The sequence below is a fragment of the Triticum dicoccoides genome, chromosome 7B (genome assembly GCF_002162155.2).
Source record: "Triticum dicoccoides isolate Atlit2015 ecotype Zavitan chromosome 7B, WEW_v2.0, whole genome shotgun sequence".
Lineage (NCBI taxonomy): Eukaryota > Viridiplantae > Streptophyta > Magnoliopsida > Poales > Poaceae > Triticum > Triticum dicoccoides.
In genome coordinates this window covers 292469531-292485476 of record NC_041393.1, presented here as the reverse complement: position 1 = coordinate 292485476, position 15946 = coordinate 292469531, and the positions used below count along the sequence as shown (strand labels likewise).

The window sequence follows — 15946 nt, the reverse complement described above, 5'->3', positions numbered from 1 at the left end:
CCTTTCTCTTTATATAAAAGACTTGATTTGAATAAACTCACACCTACTGAAATATCTTTACAAATGGCTGGCAAATCAACTGCCATACCTATCGGTATTTGTGAGGATGTGCCTATTGTTGTTGCTAATGTTACTATTTTGACTAACTTTGTTATACTTGAGATGCCCGAGGACGACAACATGTCAATTATCCTTGGTAGACCCTTCTTGAATACTGCAGGGGTTGTTATTGATTGCCATAAAAGCAAGATCACTTTTCATATCAATGGTAATGAGCATACGGTGCACTTCCCAAAGAAACAATTCCAAGTGAATGGTATTAATGTTATTGAAAAATCTCTGACAATCACTATTGAAAGTTTTCAACTATCTCTACCTACTGTTAAAAGGAAATATGAAATACTTATTGTTGGGGACATTCATATCCCCGTTGAGGTAACTTAGTGATTTACGAAAGTTCTTCGGTTCCATGCTAATCGAAAGTGGTTGTTAATAAGACTGATCAACCTTATTAATGGATCATTTTTGAGAGGTATGAAGTTGATGAATTTAGTGAGCACTACCTTCTGTCCCTACCTTTTGTTTACTGTTTTTATTAGTTAAATAAAATAAAAAGGCATGTTTTCTCTGTTTTTTGAATTTCCCGTGCAATAAAAAATGACCCAAAAAAGTTCTCAGAATGCTTTGAAAATTTAATACGGTTTTTTGTGAATATTTAAGAATTTCTGGTGAAAATAATATCAGAGGGAGGTGCACCAGGTGGGCACAACCCACCTGGGCGCGCCAGGACCCCCAGGCGCGCCCTGGTGGGTTGTGGTCACCACGTGGGCCCCCTCGCTTACCTCTTCATCCCACATCATCACCTACCTCCAGAAAAAAAATCACCATTGCTCTCTCTCCCATGTTTTTACTCTCAAGCTCGCGGATTTTGATTTCTTTGCTCGAAGCTCCGTTTCCGATACTATTTCGGGGGATTGCTGCTTGGTATGTGACTCCTCTGTTTGTCCAACTAGTTTTTGTTTTAGTGGTTTATATTTTGAATAGTTAGCTACTCTTGGTGCTGTTGTAGATGAGCTTGCATATTGAATTCTTAGAGTTCTAAGTAGTTTGAATGCTTGCTATGGCCTATATGCATCCCTATGAGTAGTAGCTATCAGTCTTGTAAAGTTTTGTTGAGAAAAAAATTTATGGACTAAAAATTTTCAGAATTTTTGTTCATAGGAAAAAGATGAATATCTTTAGGAAATTTGCTTCCAAGAAGAACTCCAAGGGAGTTATTGGGGACTCATATGATAGTGATCTCCACCTCCGAAGGTTGACGGAAGTACGGCCGTGCGAATGGCCGCACACCCCGTTCATGGAAGAGGCTGGAATCCTTCAAAAGTTTACACAATATGCTGCTAATGATGGCCTCACCGACTTCATTGCAGCTGAATGTGAACAGTATCATCTCCTCACAAACATCTTTGTTCAAAGTTTTAATTACCTTCCTAGGAATAATCCCCCTGAAGTGCAGTTTAATTTATATGCTGAACCCCATCAGATACCACTTACTGAATTTTATGAAATATGCTTGCTTCCTTCTGATGGTAGTTTAGCAGAGCCAAGACCCGCAGAGTTTGAAAACTTTTATCGTACTCTAACAGTGGGTGATGAGAGAGGGGTGTCAAGTATAACTGCCGCTGGCTTGCATTTCCCTGCCGTTCATTATTTTGCTCTTTTCATTTCAAAATGCTTGCTCGCTAGAGAGAAGGTGGGTGCACTGAGTTCACAAGACCTTACTATTTTACGTCATGCACTAGAGGGCGACAACACTTATAGCTTGGGAGCTATTGTGGCACGTCGCCTCCACATTAATAAGTCCAAGGTAAAATACATGGTGGTATTTTCGCTACTCGCTTGGTGGCTCGCCTTAATGTTAAGATACGCCTTCATGATTATCCTTTGACCAAGGTCTACCTAGATCGCGCAGCTATGGAACACCACCATTTTATTGCACGAGATTTCCCTATCATTCCTATTCTTTAACTTGTTTTTCAGTGTGAGCACTCGTGATATTATCCCATTGCACCTGCTTTGTTTGATCATGTTGCCAGGGGCGGATATAGGATTATGCCTGCAGATATCATCGCCTACCGAAACGACTAGGCTGCATCAGAGGAGGAGCCTCAGCAGTGGGATCCATGGATGCCCGCTCCTCAGCACCCCGACTACTATCCAGGTTACTGATCGATTACCAAGTTAGGCCAAAATCCTAAGCTTGGGGGAGTACGTGTTTCTCACCAACATCACATTCATGTTCACACATTCCATTCCAGTTGTCGGTGTTCACACTTTTTCATTGTATTATCCATGTTAAATTTATTTTCTTGCTTTCTTTCTGTGTGTTTGAAAATCTTAGAAAAACCAAAAAAATAGTTGTAGTTAGTTTACTTTCTATGCATGCTTAGTTGTAATACTTAGAAGAAACCCAAAAAGATTTCCTTGTTCTTCTTTTACTTGTTGGGAGCTTTCCCGTGTAAATAGTTTTTCTTGTTTTTGCTTTCCCTTTTTATTTGCTTGTTCTAGAAAACCAAAAAGTCCAAAAATATTTCAGTGTGTTTCTTTGAATTTCTTTTCTTTTTATTCGAGTCATAACGAGGAGAAGACCACGATGAAAATGTTGAGTGGCTCTCATTTGCATAATTGTTAATCTAACAAAGAGCCCATTTTACCTTGTCATCTCATGTTGAATAAAATGTTTGCAGATTACAGCTTAGTTCACGACACTCTTGCACCATTAATATTTTCACATCGTTCGGTCGTGTAAGTGAAAGGCAATAATGGCGATATTCGATGAACTGGCCGTGGCAGAGAGAAACGGGTATGAACTCGACTTGTTCTGTTTTTGTAAATATGTTTAACCTAGTATCCATGATTCAGCCCATTATGATTAAACATGTTTGCAATGACAATTAGAGATTATAGTTTCTCATGCCATGCATAAGTAGCTAGAAGTGGATAATGATTCATCTTGGATATCAACATTGCGTTAAAATGATTGTGATGTAGTATGATGATATGGTATCCTCCTCTGAATGTTTGAGTGGCTTGACTTGGCACATGTTCATGCATGTAGTTGAATCAAAACCAACATAGCTCTATGATATTTATGTTCATGGTGTTCATATCCTACTCATGCTAGTGTCCAATGTTACTTATGCATAATGCATGTTCATGACCGTTGTTGCTCTCTAGCTGGCCGCTTCTCAACCCAATTACTAGCCTTCACCTGTACTAAGTGGAAACTCTCCTTGTACATTAAAAACCTTGAACCCAAGTTATTCCAGATGAGTCTATCATACCTACCTATATGCGGTATTACCCTGCCGTCCTAAGTAATTTTGCATGTGCCACCTCTAAAAACTTCAAATAAATATCCTTTTTGTGTGCCTGGATCGTTCATGGAACGACAGGAGGTGGTCGGTATCTTCCATGCTAAGCGGGTTATTCTCAGGTCGAGTGTTTATTCACTCGCCATCGCACGAGAAAAGGGCGGTAATAGGGATTCCCAGTCCCGAACTCAAAAATGCAAATGATTAAACAAAACTCCCCCGGGGTTGTTGTTGGTATGGACGACATCCGTTGTTTTGGACAAGCTGTGGAGTGTGATTGATGGTGGAGGGGGAGTAAACCTTTACTTTTATCGCTTTGGAACCGCCACTAGCGTGCTTAGCATGGAAGATATTGATAACTGATGGTCGTGAAGTAAATGAGAAGGGTGCATGTCTCAAAATATCATTTACCTCTGTTTTAAAAACTTGAGCTCTGGCACCTCTGCAAATCACTGCTTCCCTCTGCGAAGGGACTATCTATTTACTTTTATGTTGTGTCATCACCTTCTAAAATAAGCGTCAGAACCTGAGAGCACTGCTGCCATGCTGATGCATTGTGTGTAGCTAATGTTGGGTACATCATGACTGAATCTTTTCTACCATTAATTACAATGTTTAGTCGCTGCTTGAACTTTGGAGGTGCTCTGCATTTATGTTTTGCGGTCTCAGAAAGGGCTAGCGAGATACCACTATTGTCATATTATATCATGGTTGTTTTGATAATATGTTGTTGTTTGAGATATCTTATTATTGCTCGCTAGCTGATTATGTCATTCATATGAGTTAATATAGTTTTTCAGAGTTATTGTCAGCATGGTTAGTTATAATGTTGGTTGAAAACCTGGGTGTTGTTTAAGCTTATTTATGCAAACAAGAGCAAAAGAGTTCATAATTTTTTTTTCTTTTTCACTTTCAGTTTATCAACTGAATTGCTTGAGGACAAGCAAAGGTTTAAGCTTGGGGGAGTTGATACGTCTCCAACGTATCTACTTTTCCTAAAGCTTTTCCTCTTGTTTTGGACTCTATTTTGCATGATTTGAATGAAACTAACCCCGGACTGACGATGTTTTCAGCAGAACTTGCGCGAAAATAGAAGTTTCTGGAATGAAACGAAACTTTGCAAGGAATAAAGAATTTTTGGAGCCAAGAGACACCTGAGGGGGGCACCTGGGTGGGCACAACACACCAGGGCACGCCTACCCCCCAGGCACGCCCAGGTGGGTTGTCCCCACCTGGTGGCCCCGCATACCCTAAAACCGACACTATAAAATCCAGTTTTTCTAGAAAAAATGAAGGAGAAAGAATTATCGCGTTCCACGAGACGGAGTCGCCATCACCTCCCGTTCTTCATCGGGAGGCCAGATCTGGAGTCCGTTTGGGGATCCGGAGAGGGGGATCTTCGTTCTTCGTCATCACCAACCCTTCTCCATCGCCAATTCCATGATGCTCCCGCTGGGAGTGAGTAATTTCTTCGTAGGCTCGCTGGTCGGTGAGGACTTGGATGAGATTCATCATGTAATCGAGTTAGTTTTGTTAGGGCTTGATCCCTAGTATCCACTATGTTCTGAGATTGATGTTGCTACGACTTTGTCATGCTTAATGCTTGTCACTTTGGGCACGGGTGCCATGATTTCCGATCTGAACCGTTTATGTTATCACAATTATATCCATGTTCTAGATCCGATCTTGCAAGTTATAGTCACCTACTACGTGTTATGATCCGACAACCCCGGAGTGACAATAGTCGGGACCACTCCCTACGATGACCGTATTTTGGGGAGTTCATGTATTCACCGTGTGTTAATTCTTTGTTCCGGTTCTCTATTAAAAAGAGGCCTTAATATTCCTTAGTTTCCAATTGGACCCCGCTGCCACGGGAGGATAGAACAAAAGATATCATGCAAGTTCTTTCCATAAGCACGTATGACTATTTACGGAATAAATGCCTACATTATATTTATGAACTGGAGCTAGTGCCGTATCGCTCTAGGTTATGAGTGTCATATGATGAATATCATCCAACAAATTACCGATCCAATGCCTACGAATTTATCTTATATTGTTCTTGCTAAGTTATACTGCTATCGTTACTGTTGCACTTGCTACAAAATTACTGCTATCACTGTCACCGTTACTATTGCTGCTGCTACTATTATCAAAACTATCATACTACTTTACTACTAATCACTTTGCTGCAGATAATTAATCTTCAGATGTTTTTGAATTGATAACTCAGTTGCTAATACTTGCAAATATTCCTTGGTTCCCCATGTGTCGAATCTATAAATTTGAGGCTTTTACTTCTTCAAGCAGGGTCATTCTCAACAACCATTCTGAGGCAGCTTTCCCCTCACTCGCTCACTCATTCCGCGTGAGAACCAACCAAACAATATCCTAAAAAAAACACGTTAAGCTGCCTTGAAGGCGTGGCCACAGAATTTTGGCACACCAACCAGATGATTCAGTGATGCTACAGATGATTCAGTTACTCCCTCCATTCCCTTATATACAAGACCACAAACTCATATTACAAGTAAAAGATAAAATTTAATGACTGCTTTAAAAGCCAACGTTTCTTTTCATTAACCAAGATCATTAATATGCTTGCATGCATGCAAGGAAGGAATATGAAGGAAGTAAGCACAGTGTCATTATGACTACATGCATGTAAGTATTAAACAAGTTGCTAGTATGAGAAAACATCATTAATTTTTGCCTCGATTACTGTTAAAACGGAGGGAGTACATCATTTGATCAAACAAAGCAGCTCCAAGTTTCAGATGAATTTGGGCGTCCCAAGGATAAACTCGAAGCTGTCTAATTCTCCACCACAACAACACTAAACCATTATTCTTTTTCACCACTTCCCTCTGGCCTTCATCAAGCCACTGGAAACGGACACCTTTATTGTCTCACAGCTACCATTACTACCAAAAAGTACACTTGCGAGAATAAACGCCCTTAAACGAATCGATTTCCGCTATCGGGACACAAACTTTACTCGAATTAGCACAATATAGGATGGACCCTATTCGTCGGTGACGCACCCACTTGAGGCTGAAGACACGAGCTTTATGTACTGCAAGAAAGGAAACGAGAGATGTTTATATAAGGTCAACATTGCACCATCAGGAATGCCGGTACTTGAGCTGGGTACCTTCCAAAGTGCTCCACTAGTAACCTTGTGTGGAGGCGGGCTCCATTTCCTTCGCCTTTGTTCAAGCTGGTCTTCCGTCAAATCAACATCAATTACTTTCTTCCCGACGTCGATCGTGATTGTATCGCCATTCTCAACAAGACCAATTGGGCCTCCTTCCTGAAAACAGCTACCTTGTGAATAACACACCCGCAAATTTACCAATTATGAGTTGGGCGCTTTAACCACTCAGCCATGGATGCTTAACAAGGATCATCGTACATCGTAAATAACCAATTTTCATAGGATATTTTCAGTGGTTATTTTTCAGTGACCCTAGCTTGTATACTACTGAAAGAAGTTGAACTGCCACAAGAGAAAAAATTGAAAATTACACACTACAGAAACACTACAGATTAGTCTTGTAACCATTGGGGGTATTACAACACAGTACCTGTGCTTCAGGACATACGTGGCCCACAACAAATCCATGCGACCCCCCAGAAAATCTACCATCTGTCAGCAGGGCACACTCCTGTAGCAAAGATTAAACAATAGTTCAATATTCGTCAACTGTCGCAAAAAAAAAACTAATAGGTTATCCGAAGAAAGCAAGATGACTTCATGGCATGTGTGCTGAGCAAAACAGAGACAAAAGGAGGTTGCAAGGAAGCTCTAGAGCATTCAAATGTGAAGAACAAATCAATCTCAAGATTTCAAGAGCAATGTAAGTGTTAATAAGTTCAAGAAAGCCCAAGATTGTTTGCCTTGAAATTTCAAAATTTTCAGGAGCTATGAAGCATAGCAGAACGAACATATGGAGCTGTCCAAATGTACGATTTGCATTAGCAGCTCTACTTCCAAGAATGGGTAAAGTATGTCACTAACTAGGTGAGATATAAAATAGCAGTGCTCTTATGTTATTTGCAATTATCAAGGGCACATAAAAACCAGAAATACAACTCTGACAATGGCATGCATGAGGTAGCATCACCTTCCCAAGACCAGCCCCCATTATTGCACTTGTTGGAGTCAACATTTCAGGCATCCCGGGACCTCCTTTTGGTCCTTCTCCTCGGATCACTACAACCTTTCCCTGTTTTATAACCATCATGGCAATGAAATACTTCATGAGAGAATGTACGAGACTTGCCCTGGTAAACTACCAGCATAACTGAATGAATCAAAACAGCTATTACATTGAAACGGATGAAAAAACGAAGTTATACGTTGAACCAACTGCAGATAATTGACTTGAGGAAATTTCAATTTGAGAGAGAGAGAGAGAGAGAGAGGGAGAGAGAGAGAGAGAGAGAGAGAGAGCAATTGCATGTCCAAAATCACCTCTTCTGAATCATGGCCTTACAAAGTTAATTGCACACATTACCTTGAAATTTGCTGGGTTTTCTGATATAGCTGTAATCATTGATTCTTCACCGTCAAAAACTAGTGCAGGACCTGTCATTTGATAAATAAAAGTTAAAATCTGCACATTATAAAGGCTTCCAACGATTGAAAAATGGAAGGAGCGAAAGAACACCTGAGAAAAACAGTCCCTCCTTGCCGGTTATTTTTGCTACTGAACCTTCTGGTGCAAGATTGCCATAAAGTATCTGTATATGCCCAGTCGATTTGATAGGATTGTCGAGCCGTCGTATTATTTGCTGAGTCAAATAACATGTGTACAAACGTTAGTACTCAAGGAGATGGAGTGGGCTGAAGAACTCAGGATTGAGCTTTACCTGTCCTTCCGATAAAGGTGGGAATATTTTAGCATTTTCCGCTAGAGTTTTTCCAGTGACTGAAGGGCGAGAAGAAAATACATGCCATTAGTCTATAAAAAGGAGTTCCTACATGACATGATGGACGATCATTGACTGTACGCACCAGTCATACAATCCCCATCGAGAAGACCTTGTTCCAAGAGATAATGAATTACTGCAGGTGTTCCACCAATCTACAATGTCATTACAAGCATAAATTATTTGCATGGTTTTCTATGAACATGATTCCAACAAGTGTACAGTAGAAGTGTTAATACAAGTTATATTCTAGAAACTTAGTGATTAACACTAGCGTTAGGTTTCCTCGATTGGCTTAAGTCCTTAAATTTTCAACTTCATTATGTGTGGTCAAACCAGAACGAAGTGAAATCAAGTTTAGCGAGTATTTACCTTATGCAGATCCTCCATGACATACTTTCCACTAGGCTTAAGATCTGCAAGAAAAGGAACTTGGTCGCTGACCTTCTGGAAATCATCAAGAGTTAATTGCAAACCCACAGACCTGAAAGGGGAAGGCAATGAGCATTTGTCTAATTAAGAAATTAAAAATGGACAAGAAGATGATAACCCACCTGGCAATAGCAATCAAATGCAGTACAGCATTAGTAGACCCACCAAGTGCCATGATAATAACCATTGCGTTCCGCAATGACTTCTCAGTTATAATGTCTCTAGGCTTCAAATCCATCTTTAACAATTCTAGGAGATACTTCCCAGCAAGACGGCATTCGTCTAACTTTAATGGGTCTTCAGCAGGGGTTGAAGAGCTTTGATAAATAAAACACAGACGAAATGATAATAATTTTAGTCAATCCATGAAGTCAAATCAAAGTGAAATGGTTAAGAGGAAACACAATGCTTTGCCTAGAATTAATAAGAAGTTTCCAGATGTTATTTGCACCTGTATGGAAGGCTCATGCCCATTGTCTCAATAGCAGATGCCATTGTGTTTGCTGTGTACATACCGCCACAAGCACCTGCTCCTGGGCATGAGTTGCGGAGCACATTCTTTCTTTCCTCGTCGCTGATTGATCCACTAACAAATTCTCCATAGCTCTGCATATAGCACATGAAAATAAGTAAGCATAAGTTGTACATTGCTGCACAAGCAGCTGCGTGTAAAAAAGAAACCGAGTTGACAAACGTAAAAAGGTGATACACTTACCTGAAATGCAGATACTATGTCATATGAATTGCCCTGAAAGTGCCCAGGCTGCACAAATAAAATCTCAAAGTCAGAAAATTATCAGAAGCATGTAAAAACAATACTGAACCGACACACATTTAACAGCGCACATAGTTACACCAAACTGTGTTTCCAGCATGAATAGCTCCATTCAATTGTTATTTATAAACGGAACCATTTATGTGTCCCAGAAACAGTTCGGTTTCATCATAACTCTGAGTCACATCTACAGACTAGTAAAACACGAAACAAAGAGCATTCCCGCATGTGTAGTCAGTAGATTTATAACAAGAAAATAGGGGTAAGATTACCTTAATGGTTCCACCATAAACCATGATACTTGGTCGATTTAGCCGTCCCATTGCCATTATTGTACCTGGCATCTGCAATGCGAAGTGCCACTAAATTCAGACACAACAAACATCCAGGCGTCATAGTTATTCTATAAGCCCCACTTGTGTACAAGGTAAGACATGAGATAAATTGAAGTACTGGAAAGGTACAAAACATGAGTGTTTTCTCATTCTTAAACATTACAGTAAAGCAGACGCATATGAAACTAGAAACTTGTTCCACTGCTTTTGTTAGTGATGAGATAGAAAACATACACAAAAACCGAGATAAAACTCCCAACTTCATTCTCAAACGAGGTGGGGCAGTACACCCATTTCAGAGAAAAATCCTGACAGCAGAAAGGATTGTGATGTTACCAAAACTAGGAACCATGGTTTGGCACAACTGAAGACAGACCCGGTTAATATTGTTTCGTTTTCCAGCGCTGAGCTAAAATACATGAGATTTGTAATACCACCGCGGCGAGAGCTGCAGTTTCGTCTCTACTATAACAGAGCAGTGAAGAACAGATTGCAGATTTTCAGAAGACCTAATCGCTGTTGAGTTAGGTAGGAAGGATAACAACAGTAGGCAGTATAGGGATCTCACTGACGTTCTTATCGCACCCAGGGATTGAGATATTGGCGTCGTAGTGCTGCGCCCCCATGACGGTTTCTATGCTGTCGGCGATGAGGTCGCGCGACTGGAGGCTGTAGCACATGCCCCTGGTACCCATGGAGATGGCGTCGCTGACCCCGACGGTGTTGAAGCGGAAGGCGACCATGCCGGCGTCGCGGATTCCGTCGCGCACGGCCTCGGCGAGCTGGAGCAGGTGCATGTTGCAGGTGTTCCCCTCGTACCAGACGGAGGAGACCCCGACCTGCGGCTTGTGGAGGTCGGCATCGGTGAGGCCGACGCCGTAGAGCACGGCCTGCGACGCCCCCTGCGACTTGGGCTCCGTGATGCGCGCGCTGTACTTATTGAGCTTGGGCTCGTCGGAGACGGCGGCGGCGCGGACGCGCGTGGCGAGGCGGCGGCCGGAGGCGGGGGTGGGGGCGGCGGCGGGGAGAGCGGGGGATGTGAGCGCCAGGGACTGCATGGCGTCGGTGGGGGCGGTGAGGTTTGGGATGGGGTTTAGGGTTTTGGAATGGGGTGGGGGTGACGAGTAAGGAAGGAGATGAAGATGGATGTGGACAAGGGGACGGCGGCGTCTGCTGGAAGAGGAGGAAGACGACACCAGCAGCGCCAGCGCGTGCCAGGTCGGATTTATTTTTATATGGAAAAGCCTTCTGGCGCACTTTATTTTGAGAATTGAATAAGTTTACGCAGTTCAAAATATTGTCACGACAAAGTTAGCTTTTGGGATGCCGCGAACTGCGCGGAGCTCTGGTTAGGGTTTTTTTTGTTGTTTTTAAGAATTTTTTCATTCATATCACGAATTCAGTACAAAGAAGTTGAGCCGTACAAGCACACTAAAACGCAAATAAAAAGGACCATGAATACTGAGAGTACCCTAAGACAACCATAACACAAGAAGATCTCCGGAGCCCTGTGTCATCATCTCTGAATCTTGAGAGAAGACCACTGCAGCAGAAGGATCTGCAACCAGTCGCAAGCATGTCATCATCTTCGACCACGGTACAATTGCCGCCACGCTGCTTTCTCCTTTCTTGACACCAGCGCTGAGAGGGCATGGACATCAATCCAACACACCTGCAACAGCCGTCGCCATCTTTGGTTTTGAGTACCACGAAACGTCTCCCTTCCGGAAGGAAGAGAACTCGAGTCATCCGACCGGTCCAGCACCGCGGCCGGGCCATCCGCCCGGACAAAGCAGGATCTCCCACCAGCATCAGCGCAGAGGAAGGAGAAGAACAGCAGCAACAAATCATACCAACAAGGAAGAAGAAGAGTCTTTGTCTCCCTGCATCCATCGCCCACCTAAGGACCCAAACGGCCAGTGCCGATGGACCTCCAGCCACCAAAGCCCGCGACCTCGACGAGACCCGGGGATCCCCAACTCCGCCGGCTCCTAGACGAAGGCAAAAGCCTCGCCTGACCGCGAACGGAGCCCGGAGAAACTTATTCGGACGCGACACCACCGCAACGGCCTCGGCTGTCACGCCCAATATGCGACCCTATCCAAAAGGAACTCGAAGGTCCCACCAAGGATAGACCCGCATATTGAAACGCTTTTGCAAGGTGGATATCATTACATCAACATTACATAATAGATGGGGATACATACATAAGGCATACAATGGCACACGAATACAACATCACAATACATAAGAGCATCATTCGACTATGGATGGAACACAAACAGAAACTCAAACGACATCCACCCTGCTAGCCCAGGCTGCCGACCTGGAACCTATCCCCTGATCAAAGAAGAAGCAGAAGAAGAGCTCAAGCAAGCAAGCATCGCTCTCGCGTCATGATCATCGCATAACCTGTACCTGCAACTGTTGTTGTAGTAATCTGTGAGCCACGAGGACTCAGCAATCCCATTACCATGGGTATCAAGACTAGCAAAGCTTAAAGGGAAAGGAAGGGGTAAAGTGGTGAGGCTGCAGCAGCGACTAAGCATATATGGTGGATAACATACGCAAATAAGAGCGAGAAGAGAGCAAGCGGAACGGTCGTGAAGCTAGCAATGATCAAGAAGTGATCCTGAACTCCTACTTACGTCAAACATAACCCAAAGACCGTGTTCACTTCCCGGACTCCGCCGAAAAGAGACCATCACGGCTACACACACGGTTGATGCGTTTTAATTCGGATCTGGTGTCAAGTTATCTACAACCGGACATTAACAAATTCCCATCTGCCTATAACCGCAGGCACGGCTTTCGAAAGATTATACCCTGCAGGGGTGTCCCAACTTAGCCCATGATAAGCTCTCGCGATCAACGAAGGATATACATTCTCCCAGGAAGACCCGATCAGACTCGGAATCCTGGTTTACAAGACATTTCAACAATGGTAAAACAAGACCAGCAAAGCCGCCCGATGCGCCGACAAATCCCGGTAGGAGCTGCACATATCTCGTTCTCAGGGCAACACCGGATGAGACATCCTACGAGTAAAACCAGACCTCGAGTTGCCCCGAGGTGGCCCCGCAGTCTACTCGGTTCAGACCAACACTTAGACAAGCACTGGCCCGGGGGGGCTAAAATAAAGATGACCCTCGGGTTGGCCGACCCAAGGGAAAGGTATAGGTGGTGGTGAGGCAAATGGTAAAACCAAGGTTGGGCCTTGCTGGAGGAGTTTTATTCAAAGCGAACTGTCAAGGGGGTCCCATAAATCACCCAACCGCGTAAGGAACGCAAAATCTGGGAACATAACATCGGTATGACGGAAACTAGGGCGGCAAGAGTGGAACAAAACACCAGGCATAAGGCCGAGTCTTCCACCCTTTACCAAGTATATAGATGCATTAATAATATAAGAGATATTGTGATATCCCAACCAAAATCCTGTCCACCATGGAGAAATCTTCAACTTCACCTGCAACTAGCAACACTATAAGAGGGGCTGAGCAAAGCGGTAACATAGCCAAGCAATGGTTTGCTAGGAGTGGTGTCAAAGGTTAGAGTTTCATGGCAATATGGGAGGCTTGATAAACAGGTGATAGGTAACGCAGTAAAGCGATAGAACGAAGCAACTAGCATAGCAATGATAGTAGTGAGATCCAGGGTAGCGGTCATCTTGCCTGAAATCCCGCAAGGAAGAAGAACGAGTCCATGAAGAAGATGAAGCCACGAAGACGAACCAAGCGTAGACGAACGAATCCTCACGATCGCAACGAAACGGGAACTATCGAGAAGAAGCACATAACATAGTAAACACACCACACATGAACAAGGCATGATGCACAACCGAGCATGATGCATGACAAGGCTACATGAAGCTACTCATGGCAAGGGATGATGCAAACCAAAGCAACACATCAAGACAAGTTTAAATGAGGCCGGGAGTGACATATAACAATTCCGGTAAGTCCTCATATACAAATTTCGAAGTTGGTCTAGATCTGAATAAACCTCATGTTCAAGTTGTTAAACAGCAAGTTAAGATGCACAAAGGTGATCTACACGAGATTCTAGTCAAGTTACATATAAAGTTCATTTAGTTCGAAGCTACGGCCTAGAAGATATGAGCAAAAGAAGTTAAACATGGCATTGATGCAAAATGCATACAAACATCAAGCAAACACCTCAAAACATGGATGCAACATGATAATATGAAGCTACATGCAAAACTAAGCAAGTTTCATGTAGAGCACACTCAAAACGAAGCAACGGTTCAACACACACACATGAAACAAGTTTAAAGGACAAGCTGTCCAAAACAGCAACTAGGCATATTGCAAGCATCAAAACAACATACTACAACACCACAACATGATAACAAAAGGCATGGGCATGATGTACAGGTAAAGCATAACAAAACATGAACACTGAGCTATCTCCATAAATCACTAGAACATGCTCAAACACACATGACAAGATTGCAAATAATAACAGTTCAGACTTTGCAGAAAATAACATCAGGTTGCAATGTTTAGAGCTATCAAACAACATGTTACAGGAACTTATCATGGCAAACAAAGGCATGGCATGAATCTACTAAATGCATAGAACAAAAGTCCCTTACTGACCATGAGCCAAAAAGAATCAGAAAATATGATGGCACCCATGTAAACATGGCAAGTTATAATACAGATTCAAACATGGCAGGAACAACGATATGTAGGCATGTTGGTGAGCTTGTACCACTCACCACAGAGCAATAAATGGCATGGAAAGGCAACCAACAGTAAGAAGACATGTTTTTAAGCTAAGCATGGCAAGAGCAAGTTCATAGGGTGCATGGAACACTAACAACAAACATGGCAACAACTGAACTTAATGTTAACAGGCTGACAGCAACATTATCAAGCAACTTTGAAGCAAGATATGGACAAGCTACAACAAGCTATAATTGCAACCAGGGGCATGAATGGATAAAGTATGACATGTAGAACAAAATATATTTAGTGAACATCTCCAGATTATGCATAGAATGACTTGTAGCAGCAGGTTTACATAGCATCACGAAATAACAGATTCAGCCTAGCAAAACAGCGACAGCAAGTACCCTACTTAACAAGCTCGATTCACTCACCACAAGTCATTGCATGACAAGATAAGCATAGCATCAGCAAGAAGACATGTTTATTAAACAAACCAAGGCAAGAACAAGTTCATAGCATGCAAGGATCAACTAGAACAACCTTGGCAAAATTGAATAACATGTAAACAATCTGCCAGGAAACATTTTGTAACAAAAGTAGAGCACGAAAATGACATGCTAGACTACTCCAAGCAGGGGCATGAATGGCTAGATAAAAACCATATGTTCAGAACATCCTTACTGAAGTATCTCAAAATATGCATGGATCTCTCTGTAGCATCAAGTTTACATGGCATCAAAATAACAGCAGAACAGGGACTAAAATCAGCAATATCACGAAGCCTAGTTTACATGCTTGTGCTAGTCACCATATTGATCACAAAAATACATGGCATACACCACTGTAAAGATGGCATGGCATAGACCAAAACACATGTAGACATCAACCTCATAGGATGCACACATCAATCATGGCAAAAATGACAAAAGAGCTAGTTCTATTAACAGACAACAGACAACATCATGAAGCACTCTTGCAACAATGATTCAGGCATCAAGATGAGCTCAAATGAATATGATGCAATGGAATGAAATAATGTACTCGTTGAGATGAACAATTTGACATATTACACGCATGAAATGGAGCAGTATGCATGGAGATATGATGCGATGAACATGGCATGGTAATGTCAAAATATCGGGGACTTAGCAGAAAATCTCACCCCGGGGAAACGGTTGACCGTGGCACGGATTTCGAGGCGGCGACGGATCTCGCCGGATCTCCGCCGGAGAAGATGGGGAAGACGGCCGGAGCTCGGGGAGGAGGCCGGAATGAGGCCGGGGAGGTCGGGGACGACCGGATCCGGTCCGGCCCGACCGGATCCGCGGCAAGGCGGCACGACAGCCGGCGACGCAGGGCGGCGGAGGGGCGGCGCGGGGCGCGGCTCCGGCGGAG

At 43.0% G+C, this 15946-nt stretch overlaps 1 protein-coding gene across 1 annotated transcript; it reads right to left on the bottom strand.

Annotated features, from left to right (window-relative positions):
• Positions 1 to 6061: 6061 nt before the first annotated feature.
• Positions 6062 to 11016, bottom strand: LOC119336896 (dihydroxy-acid dehydratase, chloroplastic-like). Its single transcript, XM_037608976.1, has 14 exons — positions 10427 to 11016; positions 9792 to 9863; positions 9460 to 9507; positions 9196 to 9350; positions 8867 to 9061; positions 8685 to 8796; positions 8398 to 8467; positions 8253 to 8311; positions 8051 to 8174; positions 7898 to 7968; positions 7505 to 7606; positions 6965 to 7045; positions 6532 to 6690; positions 6062 to 6453 (listed from the first exon to the last, which is right to left on the bottom strand). Exons 1-14 carry the CDS (start codon positions 10910 to 10912, stop codon positions 6403 to 6405), a joined length of 1785 nt encoding a protein of 594 aa, XP_037464873.1. The 5' UTR covers positions 10913 to 11016; the 3' UTR covers positions 6062 to 6402.
• Positions 11017 to 15946: the final 4930 nt, after the last annotated feature.

Excerpts from the sequence above, each read along its gene's own strand:
- LOC119336896 (XM_037608976.1), bottom strand. The coding sequence starts at position 10,912 with ATGCAGTCCCTGGCGCTCACATCCCCCGCTCTCCCCGCCGCCGCCCCC. Across the intron at positions 7,046-7,504 it reads TGGGGGCTGGTCTTGGGAAG|GAGTGTGCCCTGCTGACAGA; the intron begins GTGATGCTACCT and ends TCTTTGCTACAG. Across the intron at positions 6,691-6,964 it reads ACGTATGTCCTGAAGCACAG|GAAGGAGGCCCAATTGGTCT; the intron begins GTACTGTGTTGT and ends AGCTGTTTTCAG.